This window comes from Paroedura picta, chromosome 1 (assembly GCF_049243985.1).
Source record: "Paroedura picta isolate Pp20150507F chromosome 1, Ppicta_v3.0, whole genome shotgun sequence".
NCBI lineage: Eukaryota > Metazoa > Chordata > Lepidosauria > Squamata > Gekkonidae > Paroedura > Paroedura picta.
In genome coordinates, this window is record NC_135369.1 from 125,000,942 (window position 1) to 125,019,201 (window position 18,260).

The 18,260-nt window shown below is 42.3% G+C and overlaps 1 protein-coding gene across 2 annotated transcripts in view; it reads right to left on the reverse strand.

Moving 5' to 3' along the window:
- The window catches only part of CRYBG1 (crystallin beta-gamma domain containing 1), a 139,140-nt gene that overhangs the window by 73,740 nt on the left and 47,140 nt on the right, over positions 1-18,260 (reverse strand). For both annotated transcript variants that reach the window (XM_077302895.1, XM_077302886.1), the window contains exon 2: positions 4,506-4,644. In XM_077302895.1, the coding sequence (XP_077159010.1) occupies positions 4,506-4,644 (139 nt within the window). The remainder of the gene's footprint in view (positions 1-4,505; positions 4,645-18,260) is intronic.

The following is an 18,260-nucleotide window of genomic DNA, read 5'->3' on the forward strand; positions in this document are numbered from 1 at the left end:
GCTTTAAGAAACAAATGCCTTTTGTAGCCATAGTTAGGCAACCATAACAGTACTGCCAGTCAAATCTGTCAATTATAGTCAGGGGAAGACTTCCTGAGACCTGGCAGCAACCACCGAGTAACTTGATACTATGCAAGTTGCATGTCCCCACTATTACTGAATCTTGCTGGCTGACCTTGGGCTGCTCACACACTTTCATAGGGTTGTTGTGAACATAAAATGGAAGATAATGATGTAAATTGTTTGGGATCCAGACTGGGGAGAAAGGCAGGGTAAAAATAGAGTAAATAAGTAGTAAATATAGCTCAAGATTGGGGGGTCAGATAAAATGTTGGTTGGTTGGTATGTGGGAAGGAAACCAGGGGAAAGTAAGGCTAACTGGAGGCTTTCAGGTAATGGAAAGAAGAAATAGTGGAGGGATGTTTAGTCTAAATATGAAGGTCTTTGACAACCTCTGGACTGCTTAGTGATATTATCAAACAAATCAGTATCCAGTATAGGGCTTCAAGATAGGATATCATGTTTTCTGAGCAATGAGTGGTTGATTTTTTCTAGAACAATTATAGGTAGAGAATTGAAGTTTGGAAAATGGGATTTCAGAGAAGACAATAGTCAAAGTGAGAGATAATCAAACATGAAATACTATTTTCACCAGAGTCATTGAGAGAAGTGATCACAATTTTGCAGTATTATACAAGGAGAAGTGATGGCATTTAGCAGTTTAATGAATAGGGAAACAAAAGAATAGGAAAAACTATGTATATCATATGTTTATACCTGATCAATTATCAGGTATAACACTTTACTACTCAGCTGTATAAATATTTGCACAGAGCCCTCCTGGGTGGAACCAGTCTGGCCTCTGCTTCCAGTCCCTTGAATGTCATGCGCCAATTGGGAGGTGCACAGCAAAGCTGTGCATGTCATGATTGGGCTGGCTTGTACTCTGGCACACTCACTGCCATTTACAGCCTGAATGCCGCTGGGAAAGGAGGTCAAGGGTTTCATGAAATGGTGGGAGTTTATATGTGTGTGTGCCTCCACCTCCCTGACTGATCATTGGGGAAGGCACTCAACCCCCAGAGGACCCATCAGGTATGGGACACTCCATCCCCGACTGCCTCCTCTCTGCTTTCCAGCTGCATGAGGAGGCGGCAGTCAAGTAAGGTGGCCCCCACCATGAGCAACCCCTCTGCAGCCTCACCAGGCCTCGTCAGAGCTGCCCAGATGGTGTTGAGGGAGGCAGGGAGTCTCCGCCAAAGCTTATCACTGCCCTGAGCAGCCCCGTTGTGGCCTCACCAGGCCCAGCAGAGCTGCCTGCTTAGGAGGGGAGGATAGAGGTTAGAGCCCATTGTATTTATTTTACGACAGGCTTTTCTGCTAGAACAGAATAAATAAGCACAAGAAGGCTTGTTAAAAATTTCAGCCTCAGACACATTGAGTATTAGGCAGTGATGTCACATGAAAGTGAAAAAATCAGGCCCCTGAAATGTGGTATTTGTTAGAAGAGGAAATACTGGAACTGAGAAGTATAACTTGGCATCATCATCATAGGATGGCCAACCTCTGAGTTGGGACTGGAGATCTCCTGAAATTACATCTCCAGGTTTCATCAGTTCCCTTGTGGAGAATGGCAGTTTTGGAGGATGCACTCCGTGGCATTACAACCCACTGTAGTCTCTGTCCTCCCCAGGCTCCACACCCAAATCTCTAGGCATTTCCCAACCCAGCGTTGGTAACCCAAAGCATATAGCTTGCACTCAAAAGCACTGGAGCTGATGACTTAATCCAGGAACAAGCACAGGATTTAAACAGCTAAGGCTGAGAGCTTTCTACTGATTCATTCTGAATCACAGGTAGTACATTAGTTCTCACTGCACTAGGCAGATAGATGGTAATGAATTAATTTATTGTGTTCATAGGAACATCAGATGCTTCTCAAGATAAGCAGTGATCTGGTGCAACAATCTTGGTTGATTTTGCAAAAGAATTCAATTTACGAGCTTTTGCTGTCCTTGCACTGCTCCTGTTAAAACACCAGATGCAATTAATGCCCTGTGTCATCATCAAATACAAGTGTATGAGAAGAACTGATTAACATTTCTCTAAGTAGGAGCAGAGTCTCACTAGGAAGGGCACAGCTCGTTTTTATTACTGGAGTGGACAATAATAGCCTCAGAAGTCTGCTGCCTCGCAGTATAATTATCACCAAATGATAAGAAACCCTGATAGAGATACATCAGGGAAGGGCAGCTCCTATTATAGTTACCTATGGATGGACAAACTAGTAGCAACTAGTAGGTGCATTATGAGATTACTACACAGCCTTTTTCAATCTTGTGCTTGAAGATGCCCAAGGAATGAGGAGGGAAGAAGTATTCTACTACAGCTTCCAGGCAGTGATGGGACTAGTGACTGCATCAGTTGTCTCCTCCCCACCCAAATCTGTCATGTAAAGCCACTGCCTGCCCTGATTTTAGAGCTAGAAATGAATGTAATGAATCTGGAAGAGCTCTCAGGGCCATTCAGCACAACGGGCAATGTCGCTAAATCTGAGAGCTATTGAAAAGTGCTGCAAGCAAAATTGGCAGGTCTTGGTAACTCACACAGCTGTTTCTATAGAAAAAAAGGCTATCCCACTAGTGCTGTTCTCGTAACGCACCAGTTTCCGGTCTCGCTGAAATCGCAACAAAGGAGGCAATATTTTTCCGTGCTTCCTCCCGCCCCTGGCCGTCAATCAAACAGAACAGCCAATTAACTGTTGTGTTCGTGCTGCCCTTTAAAAACTGTTTTTTAAAAACCCGAAAACACCAGTAGCAACACATATTCATTCATTCGATGTATCAGAAAGACCTTTTTTGCTGGCTTAGGAGCTCGCGCTTAATCATTTACATGCTCTGAAAGTAAAAAAAAAATCCCTTCCCCCCCAGTGCTATTTCTGGCTGAAATTACAGGCAGTGACGAACGGGGAGCTTTACTGTGCCTGGAAACTTTACAGACAATTGCTTGTGGAGGGATTTCAGCCAAAGAAGCATTGCTTATTCGTTGCTTTTGCCGGTTTAAGGGGGGGAAATGGCGATCGCAACACCGGAAGCTCGGGTGCATGAGATTAGGAAGGGACATGCTTGCTACCGCTGTATTGAGAACGCACATTTCTTTTTCGGATGTGTTGCAGGTTGTTCTCAAGAGTCTAGCGGTTTTTTTAGGGGGGAAACACTTTTGTGCTGGAAAAGCGCTACAACGAAACGATTTTTGTGGGAGTGTTGCAGGAGTGTTGCAGACTGTGTACGACGTCATGAATAACCAAAAATAAATAGCGTTACACAATGGTAACACTTCAGCAACATTAACGCTGTGCAGAATGGCTTTCAGAGAAGAAAAAGCATGCTCTATATACTGGCTAGCAAAACAGGATTCCAAAGTAAGTTACCAAAGATGGTGCATCTTCACATTTCAGCAAAACTAAATGGCCAGTTTCTTCCAGTTTCTAACCTGTGATTTACTAATGTTTATGAGAAAATCAGATACTTTTAAAATAGGTTGCAACACGAAAGGGAATTGCTCAATGCTGTCTGTAAGGACAGTTCTCACAACAGAACAAAGACAATTAGCATTTTTATGTACTAACTTGCTGGCATGATACTGTAATATCTTCAATGAAAATGACTGGAGAAAGTGAAGTGTCATCAAAATGCCATTAAGCCGAGCAGACAAAATAAAGTTAATGTAGTTCCACTGCCCTTGGTCTGAGGCTTGAGTTGATATAATTTGTCCCAGCTCAACCTAATCAGTAAAAGCATAAATTTTGAGGGAAAACTGCACAAAGCTTTTATTTGGTTTAAAAATGCTTGACCCACCTCTAAGGCATAAGTGTATTGTTAAGTACTGCAATCTTACATATTTTATTTCCGTACCTTATGCATATTTTGTGGATCTGCATACTTTGAGGATCTTGGTCTGTTTAGCCTGGAGAAGAGATGACTGAGAGGGGATCTGATAACCATCTTCAAGTATTTAAAAGGCTGCCATATAGAGGATGGAGCAGAGTTGTTCTCTCTTGTCCCGGACCAGAACCAATTGGATGAAATTAATTCAGACGAATTTCTATCTAAACATCCAGAAGAAGTTCCTGACAGAGTGGTTCCTCAGTGGAACAGGCTTCCTCGGGAGAAGGTGGGGTTTCAATCTTTGGAAATTTTTAAACAGAGGCTGGACAGCCATCTGACAGAGAGGCTGATTCTGTGAAGGCTCAAGGGGGTGGCAGTTTACAGTGGATGAGTGATAGGGTTGTGAGTGTCTTGCATAGTGTAGGGGGTTGGACTAGATGACCTAGGAGGGAGGTGCCTTCCAAGTCTGTTATTCTATGAAAACACATGCACAGACCTCTGATACAAGGCTCCTTTGTTTCTGTTCAAAATTGCCACTGGTTCTAAAATGCCACAGAAGACAGAGCTCCATCTTTAATACAAAGTCATTAACTTTCAGAATGTTTAGTATCCACTTACCTTTTTGAATGACGATGGTAATGTAGCTGTAGATATTGAATCCATTGAGATAGCATAAGGAAACTGTGACTCCTGTGATGGAACTGGAGATGGTGGATTTGTCTGATCATCAAACTGTGTGTCAGGCATATCAAAATATCTGAAAAATACAGCAAAAGAACGGTGTGAATTGTAGATATAGCACTGGGACAGTTACACTAAAACATTATGCCATCAGGATAAAACTTTTGAAAATATAGAAAGCAAAGGCAAACAGTAATAACATGAAGTATATAATCCCTCCCTGCATGACCCTTTATCGTCTCAAGTGATTCCGGGGCTTTTTGTTGGTTGCCCAGGGGCTCTATAATGGGCTACCAATGGTGAGGACAATTTCTACCCCCCTAGTTTTTAGGAGAGCTGTTAAAACCATTCAGTTTTTCTTATGATTTTCTTACTGATTTTCTTATTGATATTGTTGTTTGGCAATTTGTTGCTATTTTAATGCTGTTTATGGTGCCATCTATTCACCACATGTATTGCTGTTGAAGGCTTTAAAAATATAATACCAACCACCTTAAGCAATGTTTGTAGGGAAAGACAGATTATTTTAAATAAGCACATACATGTAATTAGAAAGTAATTATAGGACTGCTTACATCAATACTCAGATAGAAAAATTGCATCAACCTGTGGGAAATTTCTGTTCTTATAAATACTATATATATATATGTGTGTGTGTGTGTGTGTGTGTTGTGTATAGGTGAAAGATCAAACAACAATGCAAGTGAATATGCAGGAGATTAACAAAGCATAAAGAGATTGTAAGTGAATTGGCAGAAGCTTTCTTTAAATGATCTGAATTGTAAGTTTCGTTTTAGTGCTCATTTATGGTTCTTCTAGTTCCCTTTTGCTCTTAAATCACAGTTGTGTCGTTAAAGCAACAATCTGGCCATTTTTGAAAGGTGTTTTCAAGTTTCTGCTGAATTGTATGCATGTGCCCTATGGCTGTGAAGTTATTAATATTTTTGTTTGGGACAGAGCACAAACAACAGCTCAGAGTGCCATTTAATGAGAGGGTAGTTGCTCCAGTTCAGGTCATATTTTCATAAGACTATCTGTACCTCTGCTTATTATGAGATATAAAGTTTCAAACCACACAGTAAATACTTTTAATACATACTACTTTGATACACTTTAATACTGAGTGTACTGAAAACTAGCATTCAAAACTTGCTAATTTCTCATAACCAGCAGAAACCTCAAATGGTGCCCTTGCAGACATATGCTTGCCCAGCAGGTGCCTTCCGCTTCTGCTAATATGAATACTATGTCATTAACTGTCCATATGAATAACTCTGTCCACTTTATTTCTAAGTCTTCAGTACCTGCCAGTTCCTGGTATACCTTATGTTTATTTGAAAACTTCCTCTCCCACTTTGGCTTCTTTTCCTTAGGTTAAAATGTTTCTATCTTCATTCTATTTTTTAACTGGTTTAATTTCCCAAACTTTCAACAAAGGAAAGTGTGGCAGAACTGGCTATCAGTTTTCTAGCCATGTGTCATATCTTGTTTAGGCTATAAGTTGATCTAAAGGGCACAGAGGTGTGTTGTTGTTTAGAAACAGAGTGGGTCTTTTATCACGTTTGTAGATATATTGGTACATGGAACAAATGGAATAGAACAGTTTTCAACTGTAAGCAGATGCTGGACTGATCACAGGAATGCAGCAAGACTGTTGGACAAGAAAACATGCAGGCCAATGTACATATAAAATTCCTTCATGAATTGACATTCATTTTCTACAGGGCATATATAGAGCCTGTTTGTGCTCGTGGCATTATTCCCTTTGTTCAAGAGAAGTTCCCCTTAATAACAGAGAATTTCACATGTAGACTGCTGTTCCAGCACCAGCAAAGAATCACTCAACTGGGATAATATTTTATTGTTGTGCACTCAGGCACCGACTGCAGTTGAAAGCTCTATTTTCTTCTATAAGAAGAGAAGATGCTCCAGGCTAACATTAGTAAGATGAAAAACTTAGAACATGATATTGGCAGATTTGTGGTCTTCCAGGAACTAAAGAGCCTGTTGATGCGGGTGAAGGAGGAGAGTGCAAAAGTTGGCTTGAAACTCAACATCAAGAAAACAAAGATCATGGCATCCGGCCCTCTCAATTCCTGGCAAATAGAAGGGGAAGAAATGGAGATAGTGACAGATTTTATTTTCCTGGGCTCCAAGATCACTGCAGATGGGGACTGCAGCAAAGAAATTAAAAGACGCTTGCTCCTGGGGAGGAAAGCTATGGCAAATCTAGACAGCATCCTAAAAAGCAGAGACATCACCTTGCCAACAAAATTGCGTTTAGTCAAGGCTATGGTATTCCCAGTTGCAATGTATGGCTGTGAAAGTTGGACCATAAGGAAGGCCGAGCGTCAAAGAATTGAGGCTTTTGAACTCTGGTGCTGGAGAAGACTCTTGTGAGTCCCCTGGACTGCAAGGCGAACAAACCGGTCAGTCCTAGAGGAGATCAGCCCTGACTGCTCTTTAGAAGGCCAGATCCTGAAGATGAAACTCAAATACTTTGGCCACCTCATGAGAAGGAAGGATTCCCTGGAGAAGAGCCTAATGCTGGGAGCGATCGAGGGCAAAAGAAGAAGGGGACGACAGAGAATGAGGTGGCTGGATGGAGTCACTGAAGCAGTAGGTGCAAGCTTAAATGGACTCCGGGGAATGGTAGAGGACAGGAAGGCCTGGAGGATCATTGTCCATGGGGTCGCGATGGGTCGGACACGACTTCGCACATAACAACAACAAGTTGTAAATTACTCTGTGGAAAGCTGAATCAGGAACTAACCTGTGGAGTCCTCAAGGCTTCATTTCTCAATTCTTCAGCATTTGTATGAAACCACCAAGTAAAATCATCTGTAGTTTTGAGTTTGGCTATCCCAAGATAGTGTATGACACACAGTTCAGTAGACTCTGTTGTTATTATGGTAGGCCAGTGTCATCAGGTTGTAGTCACGAGGGGAGGGGGCACACTGAATCCAGACATGATTGAGGCAACGCTGGTTAAAAAGGGTGATGTTTTGTATGGCCCTGATCTGCCTATTTTAGATGAAGTAAGATTGTCATTAGCAGATCACAGAGAAGGTTTGGGGGAAACTGTAAGAACAGGTTGGCACAGTTAAATTTCAATTATATTTACTTCATAAGTTTCCCATCTGACTGGGCTCACTTATCCTAGTACTGTTGGTCCATGATACAGTAACTCCTAGGTGAGACTGCTGTAACGCAGTTTCCATGGGGTTGCCCGTAAACACAAAGTGTAAACTTCAATTAGTGTGGAATGTGGCTGCTGGTTTTTAAATAGGGCAAGCCACCTTTAACATCTATTTTGAAATACCTTCATTGGCTGCAGATTTGCTTTAGGGTTCAATTTAATTTCTGGTGCTTACCTTAATGACCTGAAATCTTACATGCCTTGCACATAACCAACTGCTGCCCATGTATGGAGCTCTCTCCGGAATCTACGTGTTCCCCCACTGCTCATTCTCATGCTCTCTTGTTTGTCTGGATATTATAGGATAACTTGCAAGAAGAAGTTAGAGTACATTAGCTTTGTTAACTTTCTGAAGGGTTTACAACAGTGGTCCCCAAGCTTTCTGAGTCTGGGGACCGGCAGGGCATCGGGCACGATGCGCGGCCCGGCCCTGATTCCCTCTCCCCACCCTCCCGCAGTAAGAAGCTTCCCGGGCCGCAAGCTTGCGGCCTGGGAAGTTTTTTACTGTGAGGGGGTGGCGGGGAGAGGGAGCTGCGGCCCAGCGCCATGGCCTTCGTGGCCCGGCACCGGGCCGCGGCCTGCAGGTTGGGGACCACTGGTTTACAAGACATTTCTATGTGAGAAGAATTTAAGTATTAGTTATGAGAGTGAAAATCTGATCAGAAGTCTTACATGGCCTTGTAATTTGCTTTGTTATGTGGATTTGCAAACCATATAGCATATTTGCGGTTATCAGTAGGGTAGTGTAAAAAAAAAAACACCTTGGTATTTTTCAGGTTTGGGCATACTGGACCCAGAAAATACCAGTATAATATTGGAATTTGGCAAATAACTGGGAATGCCGAATTTTTTTCTTCTCTGGGGCATTTAATGGAAGCAAGATTCCTAACTGCCCTAGAAAAACTTCACTCAAATGGAGAAGGCATTTCACACCAGTGAAGACCGAGACAGTTAAAGGGATCTCTTTAACTGCCTTGGGGTCAGTTCAAATTTAGTGACTTGCCAGCTTGGAATAGAGAAGGCATTTGCCAGCCCTCCCCAGCTCCAAAGGCTTTTGCTGCCAAGGGGTTCTTTAAACCTTCAGCCAGCAGAAGCCATCTGTCAGCTCTGCCCCACTCCTTGCAGACTCAAACAGGAGAGTGTCTGCTGGCACCAAAACTACTAGCTAGCGCCTATTGCACTTCAACATGCAATGGGCTTTACTACTAGTCATCAATAATGCCCAGTTCTGTTTTTCTTGGCCTTCAGACAAGACACACAGATTTCTTGAATAGGTATCCAGATCAATTTAGTCCAGATAAAGCAGAAATATTGATGGTAATCTAGATGTTTGGGTGAGGACTTAAACATCTGCCAAGGATAGCAGGAGCCCAGAGTGCAGTGTTAATTAAGAAGGGGATTGTTGTTTAATCTTTTGCTCTTAATTAACTGAAAACATCTTCACAGGAACAGAAGAAGTTTCTGCTTCAAGTAAGCTGATTACTGACAGCCCGCCCACATTCTTTTACTCCTATTGACTTAACTAACTATAAATATTACAGAAGTTATGATCTAGATGTTGGGGTATGCCTTTTTAGAATACCTCTTCCTTGACTAACACAAGGACCAATTCACATAATACTCATTTGAAGCAGGGTTATGCCTATGAGGATAAGTTGCTCAGAAATTTTTCTTCCCGCAAATGCCTGACCTGAAACTGTCCTGAGGAGCCACCATTTTTCCACTGGAGAAACCAATATATACTAATGTCTACAAGTAAAGTGACCCCAGTAGTGGAAACAGTAGCTTGCTGGGCTGTTCAAAGCTAAGAAAAAACATTAAGGGGAGGCTGAAGCCCCTTCTCCTCAGACACCATGATTCTAAGTCAGTTTGCTGTAGTAGTTAGGTACCCTGCTGCCTATCCTTCCAGTTTGGTGTAGTGGTTAGGAGTGCAGACTTATAATCTGGCGAGCCGGGTTTGATTCTGCACTCCCCCACATTCAGCCAGCTGGGTGTCCTTGGGCTAGCCACGGCACTGATAAAACTGTTCTGACCGAGCAGTGATATCAGGGCTCTCTCAGGCTCACCCACCTCACAGGGTGTCTGTTGTGGGGAGAGGAATGGGAAGGCGACTGTAAGCCGCTTTGAGCCTTCCTCCTCCTCCTCCTCCTCCTCTTCTTCTTCCTCAAATCAAGCCTAAGCACACCTGGGAAATTAGGTCCCTGCACGGAACGTCAAGCACTCCAATATTTGACACAAATTTCTTGAGTTTGCCACATGTCATAGTGATTCAGCCCTCATATTTACAATTTGGGAATCTTTTACTCAGCACTCCATTCGGTGTGTAAGTGGTCTGCGGGGAAAGGAATGCACTTGGACAGGTGTGCCTTTTTTGAATGACAAGAACTCAGTCACTTTCATGCATGCCTTTCCAGGTGATATTAATCTAGCATGTTCTACCTGGGAAAACCTCTAAAGAACATTCAGAGATTCCAGCTAGAGCAAAATTAAGAGTCAGTGCTGATAATTTAGAGTACAACATTCTACTGACTGAATGTCCTTGTTACCAGCTTATGTATGTCCGGCACCTAAGGTGCTGGTTTTAAATTTAAAAGTACTTAATCCTCTATAATCTCTCTTCCTGCATTTGGTCAGATTTTCAAATTAAACTCAGTTCTAGATTTCATCATGTGCATTCAGGGCTGTTTTACCCAATGGACAAAACAGACAATTGCTCCAGACCTGCCACCATTAGGGGTACACTGTCAGCCTATAGTTATGTCCCTCCTCCAGTCTGAGCAACAGCCGTGCTGTTGTCTCCCATTACATGCCATAACTTGCAGCACCAGCTTTATAATGGAATTAAATGCAGAAGTTACCTGCCTGAAGGGTGTCTCTTTTGGGGAAAGGGGGTGATGGCATTGGCAGTCAGCTTCCCACCCATCACTTCCAGTGGCTCCTGTTCTCTCCTGTGCAGGAACATGGCCAGTTCCTAGTCTCAAGCAGCACTGCTCATACTGCTGTTGCACCACGAGTGAAAATGAACACAGAAGGCTATGATCTCAAGCAGAGCAGCACAGCTGCCACAAAACAACTAAAGGAGAATGCAATGGATCTTTTAAATCTCACTTCCCATTACATTGGGAACTGCCAGATGATCTACCAAACTGGGACTTTTCTGAGGCTTCATCTCATCTTAAGAAAATATTTGTGTCTCTGGGCTAGAGTCTGTGCAAAAGTGCCTGCTCTTTTTCCTACACAGAGAATAGTTCTTTGTTTTTTTACCAGGAGTAGTAGTCTGTTCTGTGGAGTATGAGACTAGGTAACGAAATAGTACCTGCTGCTTCTTTAAATTTGCATATATCTCATTTATTCTGCTTCTGCTAGACATAAACAGTCACGTAGGGCATGCCACCCTAAATCCTGATTAGCTTCCACACACAAATAGAACAAAACAAATATGAGATTAGGCAGGAGAGGGAAGGAGACTGTCTACTGGAATTGTGGGAAACAAAAAGAGTCCTGGTAATAGTGAGTGGCTAGAAGTGGTAAAGACTTTGGTATTAGTAATAATATAGTATTATCTTTAAAACAGAAGGAAGCAATGGGTCCACCAATGTCTAACGGCAAGTCTACATACTTTCCAAACCTACACATGCTGACTTGTACATGAGTCCTCCTGAGTATTGTAAATCTTGCACCCAAGTAACTGCACATAGGACAGTACACTTAGCCAGATTAGAGGCTACAAGGAACAGGACTTCTTTCAACAGAGTCACTCTCATTATGGAAGTCTCTTCTCAGAGAGAGCTTCTTGTTTGCCTTGCTTCTCAAAGTTAGTAAGTTAAATAATTTTTTAAAAAATGAATGCACAGGTAAATGGTGCCAGTAGAAGCCCAGAGTCTCTGTTGTTTTATATCCTCTATGTTAATAAATTGCTGGGGGGGGGATAACTCCTAAGTACTCTTGGGGGGAATCTCACTTCCTGGTCGAATCGCCTATGTTTGCACTACGTCACAGGCTGCTGCCCACATCCCTAGCACTTTGGGGGCACAACAGGCAGAAATGTCATCCAGCAAAATGTGAATTCACATCTATCTGAAATCCTAGATGTGTTGTCAGTCTTTAGGAAATACTTTGACTGTCTCCAAAAACTCCATAGTACTTACCATGGAGACAGCCACAGGCAGATGTGACATCACAGATCAACAGACTTCATTACTACTGCAGGATTTTCTCCCACCACTCTCTAAAGAGCAAGGGAAGGAAGGAGGGCCCAAACAGCAGTAGGACTCCGGCTACCAGCAAAAAACTACCACATGTTCTCACAGCTCACATCATTTATCTGCTGCTTCTCTTTTGAATCACTTACTTTTCTCAGTGTTCCCCTCTCAGTTACCAATTTCCCTGCTGCCTATCCTTCCAGTTTGGTGTAGTGGTTAGGAGTGCAGACTTATAATCTGGCGAGCCGGGTTCGATTCTGCACTTCCCCACATGCAGCCAGCTGGGTGACCTTGGGCTCGCCACAGCACTGATAAAGCTGTTCTGACCGAGCAGTGATATCAGGGCAATATCAGGGCAGTGATATCAAGGCTCCCTCAGCCTCACCCACCTCACAGGGTGTCTGTTGTGGGGAGAGGAAAGGGAAGGCTAATGTAAGCCGCTTTGAGACTCCTTCGGGTAGAGAAAAGTGGCATATAACTCTTCTTTTTCTTATCTCTTAAACTTTCTTTTTTCTCCATGACCTATTATGAACGGCGGCAGCTACGCCGGGCTGCCGCTGTTCTGTTGCAATGGGGCAAAAAGCCCCACTGTTCCCCGTGTATGCATGGGGAAGGGGCTCCCTGGTACCCTGACACAATGGCAGGGACGGAAGCACCGGGAGTGCTCCATAGCTGTGGCAGCAGCGGCATGGGGGATCAGAGGCATGGGCCCCCCACTGCACAATGGTACAGAGCAGCATGCTGCTCTCCCACCATGGTGGGGGTGGAGGGACACTCCTGTCAGCTCCGTGGAGCTGGCAGGGTTGAGAGGTGTCCCTGCAGGGGCAGTCCTGAAAGCCCGGCTCCTCCAGTTATGCACAGGGCTAGCCCAACCTATCCCTTGCCTGCGCCCATGGTGGATCCCGGCCCACAGAAGAATCCGCAGGTGTTCCAAGGGCCTGGGTCGGGACAGGGCTCGGATGGTGGCGATGTCGTGCATAATCGGGGATTTTCTCCAAAGCCCTGTTGCCACCATCACGGGCATTACAAAAACCTATTTCATTAGCTACCAAATGTAATTGAGAGTCAGTAATGTATTTAAACTGCCAATCAATCAAAGTTTGATGAAGATCCTAGGTAAAGACTTCTCTCAGTGATATCTGACATGTGACTGTTCTGGCAGTTTTTGTAAAGTTGTTTTTCCTTTGAACAACATAGCAATTAATTAGGAGGGATGAATCAAAGAGTATCTAGAAAAATGATAAGAGTTATTTGAAATTAACAATGCACTGAGCTGGAACTATAGATCATTTAGAACTTATGGAATTAACAACTATAGACTAACAGTGCATACAGTACGAGCTAAAACATGAATATGAGCCCCCTGTAAACTTCTTTTTCTTCAGGCTAATTTTTCAACATAAATATGATAGGCAAAAATGTTAATTGTGCAACCATTATTTTTTTTGGGGGGGGGAGGGGAGTGTATGGAGACAATAGAACCTAGGGGTACCCGAAGAAGTTGATGGCAAATTCAGAAGCTTCAGGTTTTTTAAAAAACTCAGCAAATCATTATATTATCGATTTAACATCCAGTGGACATAGTGATGGCCATGAACATAGCTGGCCAAAAGGATACTAAGACATGTTTACTAAAATGAACTTCTATGGCCAGAGGCGATGAATCTCTGATTACTGTGCCAAGAAGCAACATCAGGGAAAAACCTTGGCCTCCCTGCCATGGTTGTTGATCCTCCAGGGCAAGAGTAACAAGACTAGATTATTGTAAGATACTCTACATGGGCCTCTTCTTAAAAATCACTTTGAAACTCCAGCTAGTACAAAATACCAAAGCTCAATTATTATCAGGAGCTATGCATATTGCATCTATTCTTCCATTCCTTCCTGGTTACCAATGAGTTTCTGGATTGAATTCAAGGTACTTGTTATCATCTACAAAGCCCTATGTTCAGGACTGTCTGTCTCAATATGCTCTTCTGCAAAGGTCCACTTTTGGGAATAAAGTTTTCTGAATGTGTCATACTGAACACAGGTAAATTCAACAGCTGCCCATACCCAGGTGTGTGGTTTCTACCTGGTATAATGACCTGCCTGGCAGGGTCAGGGAGGCTCCCAAAATTTTATAATTCCACAGAATCTGCAAATTGGGACTGTTCAAGAAAGCATTCTTATAAAGTAAGATTATAGTTAATGTATGTGGAATTTAAGGCAGTCTTCATTGGCTCCAAATTGGAGACCAAATCAAGTTCAAGGAGCTCATGCTAATCTTTAAAGCCCTAAATGGTATGGGACCAGCATACCTATGGGGCTACCTTTTCCTTTATAATCCCCCAAGAGATCTTTGGATCAACATCTGCTCAGGATCCCTGGCCCAAAAGAGGTGAAATTGGCCTTGACCAGGGCCAGGGCCTTTTTGACTTTGGCCCCACCTGGTGGAAAGTGTTCCCAGACGAGATCATGGCCATGTGGCCCCTGAATCAAGGCCTGAAGGGTGGAGTTATTTTACCAGGTTTATGGGCAAGACCAAAAATTACATCCAACCAGAAAAGTTAGCCTTACCATTGGGGTGAGGTGGGGTGGGATTGGGGAGGAGAGGAGACAGAAGACAGAATATGGAAGATTAGCTCCTTGCCAAAAAACCCTTATAGGAATCTAGTCAAGGGGCATTAATTATATTAGTTATATTCTAAATCTTTTGTATGTTTTAATGCCGTTACCCACCTGGGGCAACACAGAAGGGCGGTATACAAATAAAACATGATGATGATGATGATGATGACGACGACGACGTGTGTGTGTGTGTGTGTTGGGGGGTTCACTGTCCTCTAATTTTGTAATCCAGCAATATTAATCTGTATATATTGTGTATAGCAGAATAAGGCTGAGTCTAGTGGCACCTTTAAGACCAACAAAGTTTAGTTCTGGGTATAAACTTTTGTATGCATACACACTTCGTCAACAGTGTATCTTATGAAGTGTTCATAGACATAAAAGATTATACCCAGAATTAAACCTCATTGGTCTCAAAGATACTACTGGACTCAAACTTTGATCTATTGCTTCAGAACAACATGGCTACCCCACCTGAATCTATTTTCTAATGTTTTACTGCACTGTACCCTAGTCTCATAATTGCCATTTTACTGTCTGAATCATACTCTGTTGATTTTTAAAGATGTTCTCTACTTTTGGTAGTTGTATGCAACTTTTGGTAGTTGTTCTTGCTGCGTTATTTTAAATGTAATTAGCCCTCAATGTCAATGAGACAGGTGGACTATAAGAGAAATAAATAAATAGTTTGGCCACTGTGTGATAAAAGTTAGCGGGGCCAGATGAACTACAGGCCTGATTCAGCAGAGCTGTTTATGTTGTTATGAGGGACAGTGCTTCCCGATATAGCCTAATGCAATTGGCTACATTTGTAATGTCATAATTGAGCTAAATGATACGAGTTAAAGCAGCCACTGAGCCTCTTGTGGCGCAGAGTGGTAAGGCAGCCGTCTGAAAGCTCTGCCCATGAGGCTGGAAGTTCAATCCCAGCAGCCGGCTCAAGGTTGACTCAGCCTTCCATCCTTCCGAGGTCGGTAAAATGAGTACCCAGCTTGCTGGGGGGTAAACGGTAATGACTGGGGAAGGCACTGGCAAACCACCCCGTATTGAGTCTGCCATGAAAACGCTGGAGGGCGTCACCCCAAGGGTCAGACATGACCCAATGCTTGCACAGGGGATACCTTTACCTTAAAGCAGCCACTAAGAACAATATATAGGTTGGAAAAATGGCCCTGAAATAGCCAACTGGGGCTGCAAACAGCTGTTACAAGAGCAACAAAAAGGGGACTTAGGAAAAAATAATTCCAGTCTTGTGAAAATTCAGTAACACCATCTTAGAACTATAAGGATAAATAGTAATAAGATTTAAGTTTGTGTGAAATTCTGCCACCTAGTGGATTGGTTATACTGTAATATGAACTATGATAATCATTTGAGTCTGTAATAGAATCAGTATTCACAATTTTCTGGATGCGGTATGGAAGTTACTGAATCACACAGAAGCTGATTCCTCAACCTCTATGTTTTGAAAAGTATTTTAGATTAAAAATTAGCCTTTCCTTTTCTTTCCAGAGCTTCTCTGATATTGAATAGATCTTGAACAATGATGGATCTCATTCAAAGGAACACAAAACAACACTGTGGCTGTAGGTGCTTTGTGGGGAGAGGGGAAGCTGCAACCAATATCCAGACTGTATATTGTTGAGCTACCATTTCTTGCATACAGCTAAGCAGATGACTTATAGATGACCATAGTTGCATGATCATCGCTGCTCAGGAGGTAAAGGAAATATTATCAAGTCAGCAACAGGCTGTAATGAAACCTTTCTAGGTAGGTTTCTGTTGCATTTTGAATATTATTGCATACACTTTATGTCAAATCTCAAATAATAATACAAGCTTGGAAACTGTATGTGTGTGTGTGTATAGAGAGAGAGAAGAAGAAGAAGAGTTGGTTTTTATATGCTGCTTTTCTCTACCCGAAGGAGGCTCAAAGCGGCTTACAGTTGCCTTCCCTTTCCTCTCCCCACAACAGACACCCTGTGGGGTGGGTGAGGCTGAGAGAGCCCTGATATCACTGCTCGGTCAGAACAGCTTTATCAGTGCTGTGGTGAGCCCAAGGTCACCCAGCTGGCTGCATGTGGGGGAGGGCAGAATTGAACCCGGCTCGACAGATTAGAAGTCCGCACTCCTAACCATTACACCACACTTAAGATATATAATATCTCAAACATAGATCATTAATGATATTCTTTTTCTTACCATTATATTGGCAGGTAGGAAGTCAATATAAAGTGTACTTAATAATAGATTTTCTCACTAGTTCAAATTCACTGCCTTCTTAGACACTATAATGTTTCTAAAAAGACGTATGTGTTTATTCATCTGCATGATAAAAGCTTGTTCACTAAAGGCACACTTGTTTCTTATGCACAACCTTCTTATCTTTCATCACCATTTTGGTTTTTTCTTATAAAACAGAAAGTACCTCAGAACTCAACAGTAATGGTTTGGATCTTGGAAAATGCACTTTCCCTCCCTTCTTCCTTAACCTGGATTCTTGGGTATTATGACTGCTATGGGGAATAGAATTATATAAATCTTCATAAGCATGAGCCAGCAAGCATCCCAGATCAGCCCCTGTTGTTCCTTCTTCACTCTCTCCTGGAAGGGCTCCGCCAAATATAAATGTAAAGTACAGCCACACTACTGAATGTCTGCAGATGAACGTATCTTCCTCATGTGGTCTGAAATATTAGCAAGGGGCATAAGGATTGAGAAAAAAACCCCTTAAAATCCTGTATCTCATGTATCATTAAGAGATACTTTTTAAACCAATTACAATAAGTTTTATTTTAATTATTCTTGGATTTATATCCCGCCCTCCCGGCATTGTTTTTTGCTCTATTACATATCTATTTATTTACTTTTATTATCCACCTTTCTTGTAGGGACTCAAGGTGGGTTACACATAACTGAATAAGTACAATTAACAAAATGGGATATTCAGTAAACAATGCATGACAATTGAGCTCCAGAAAGAACTGAAACATAGCATAAATATTAACATGATGCACCAAGTGATGAAAAAACTACGTAATAGATTCTTACATACAGTAAACTATATGCAGAAATATAGACCACAATCCCTAATCAATTATCCATGTAAGTTTGGGAATCATTTTGTACAGTGAAATCCAGTTAACTGCATAGAAAAGCCCTCTAGAATTACTGAGCTTTGCATAATTTGCAGAAAGCCAAAAAAGTGGAAGCTCTCCTGACATCCTCAGCTTTTGGTTGCAATGCAAAGTTCTTCCTACAGTACTACTCTTCACATCTTTGTGTCTGAAGCTTCCACTAATGTTACATGCTTAACTGCACAACTATTTGAGACAAAGATCTGCAAAGGAGAAAAGTGCCCATAATTACAAGCCATGGATCCATGCATGTGTTCCTCCCATAATGTTTATTGGAGCAAAGTATGGCCACTGGGTGGCACATCATCCATTTGCAAAGCAAAGATGTTATTCTGAATAGTGCAATGGCCACAAAAACATCAAGAGAGTCAGTATTATGTATTCAGGGAGTTAGTGATTCTGTTTGGAGCTGTCACCTAAAGCTTAAGCCACAGTATGTTCCCTAGGTTTTGTGCAGGTTGGGCAAAAGTAACTTTTCCTTAACCAGAACTCCAAATATGTTCATTGAGTGGAATGTGACGGTAGAAGGGTATAAATAGGATTT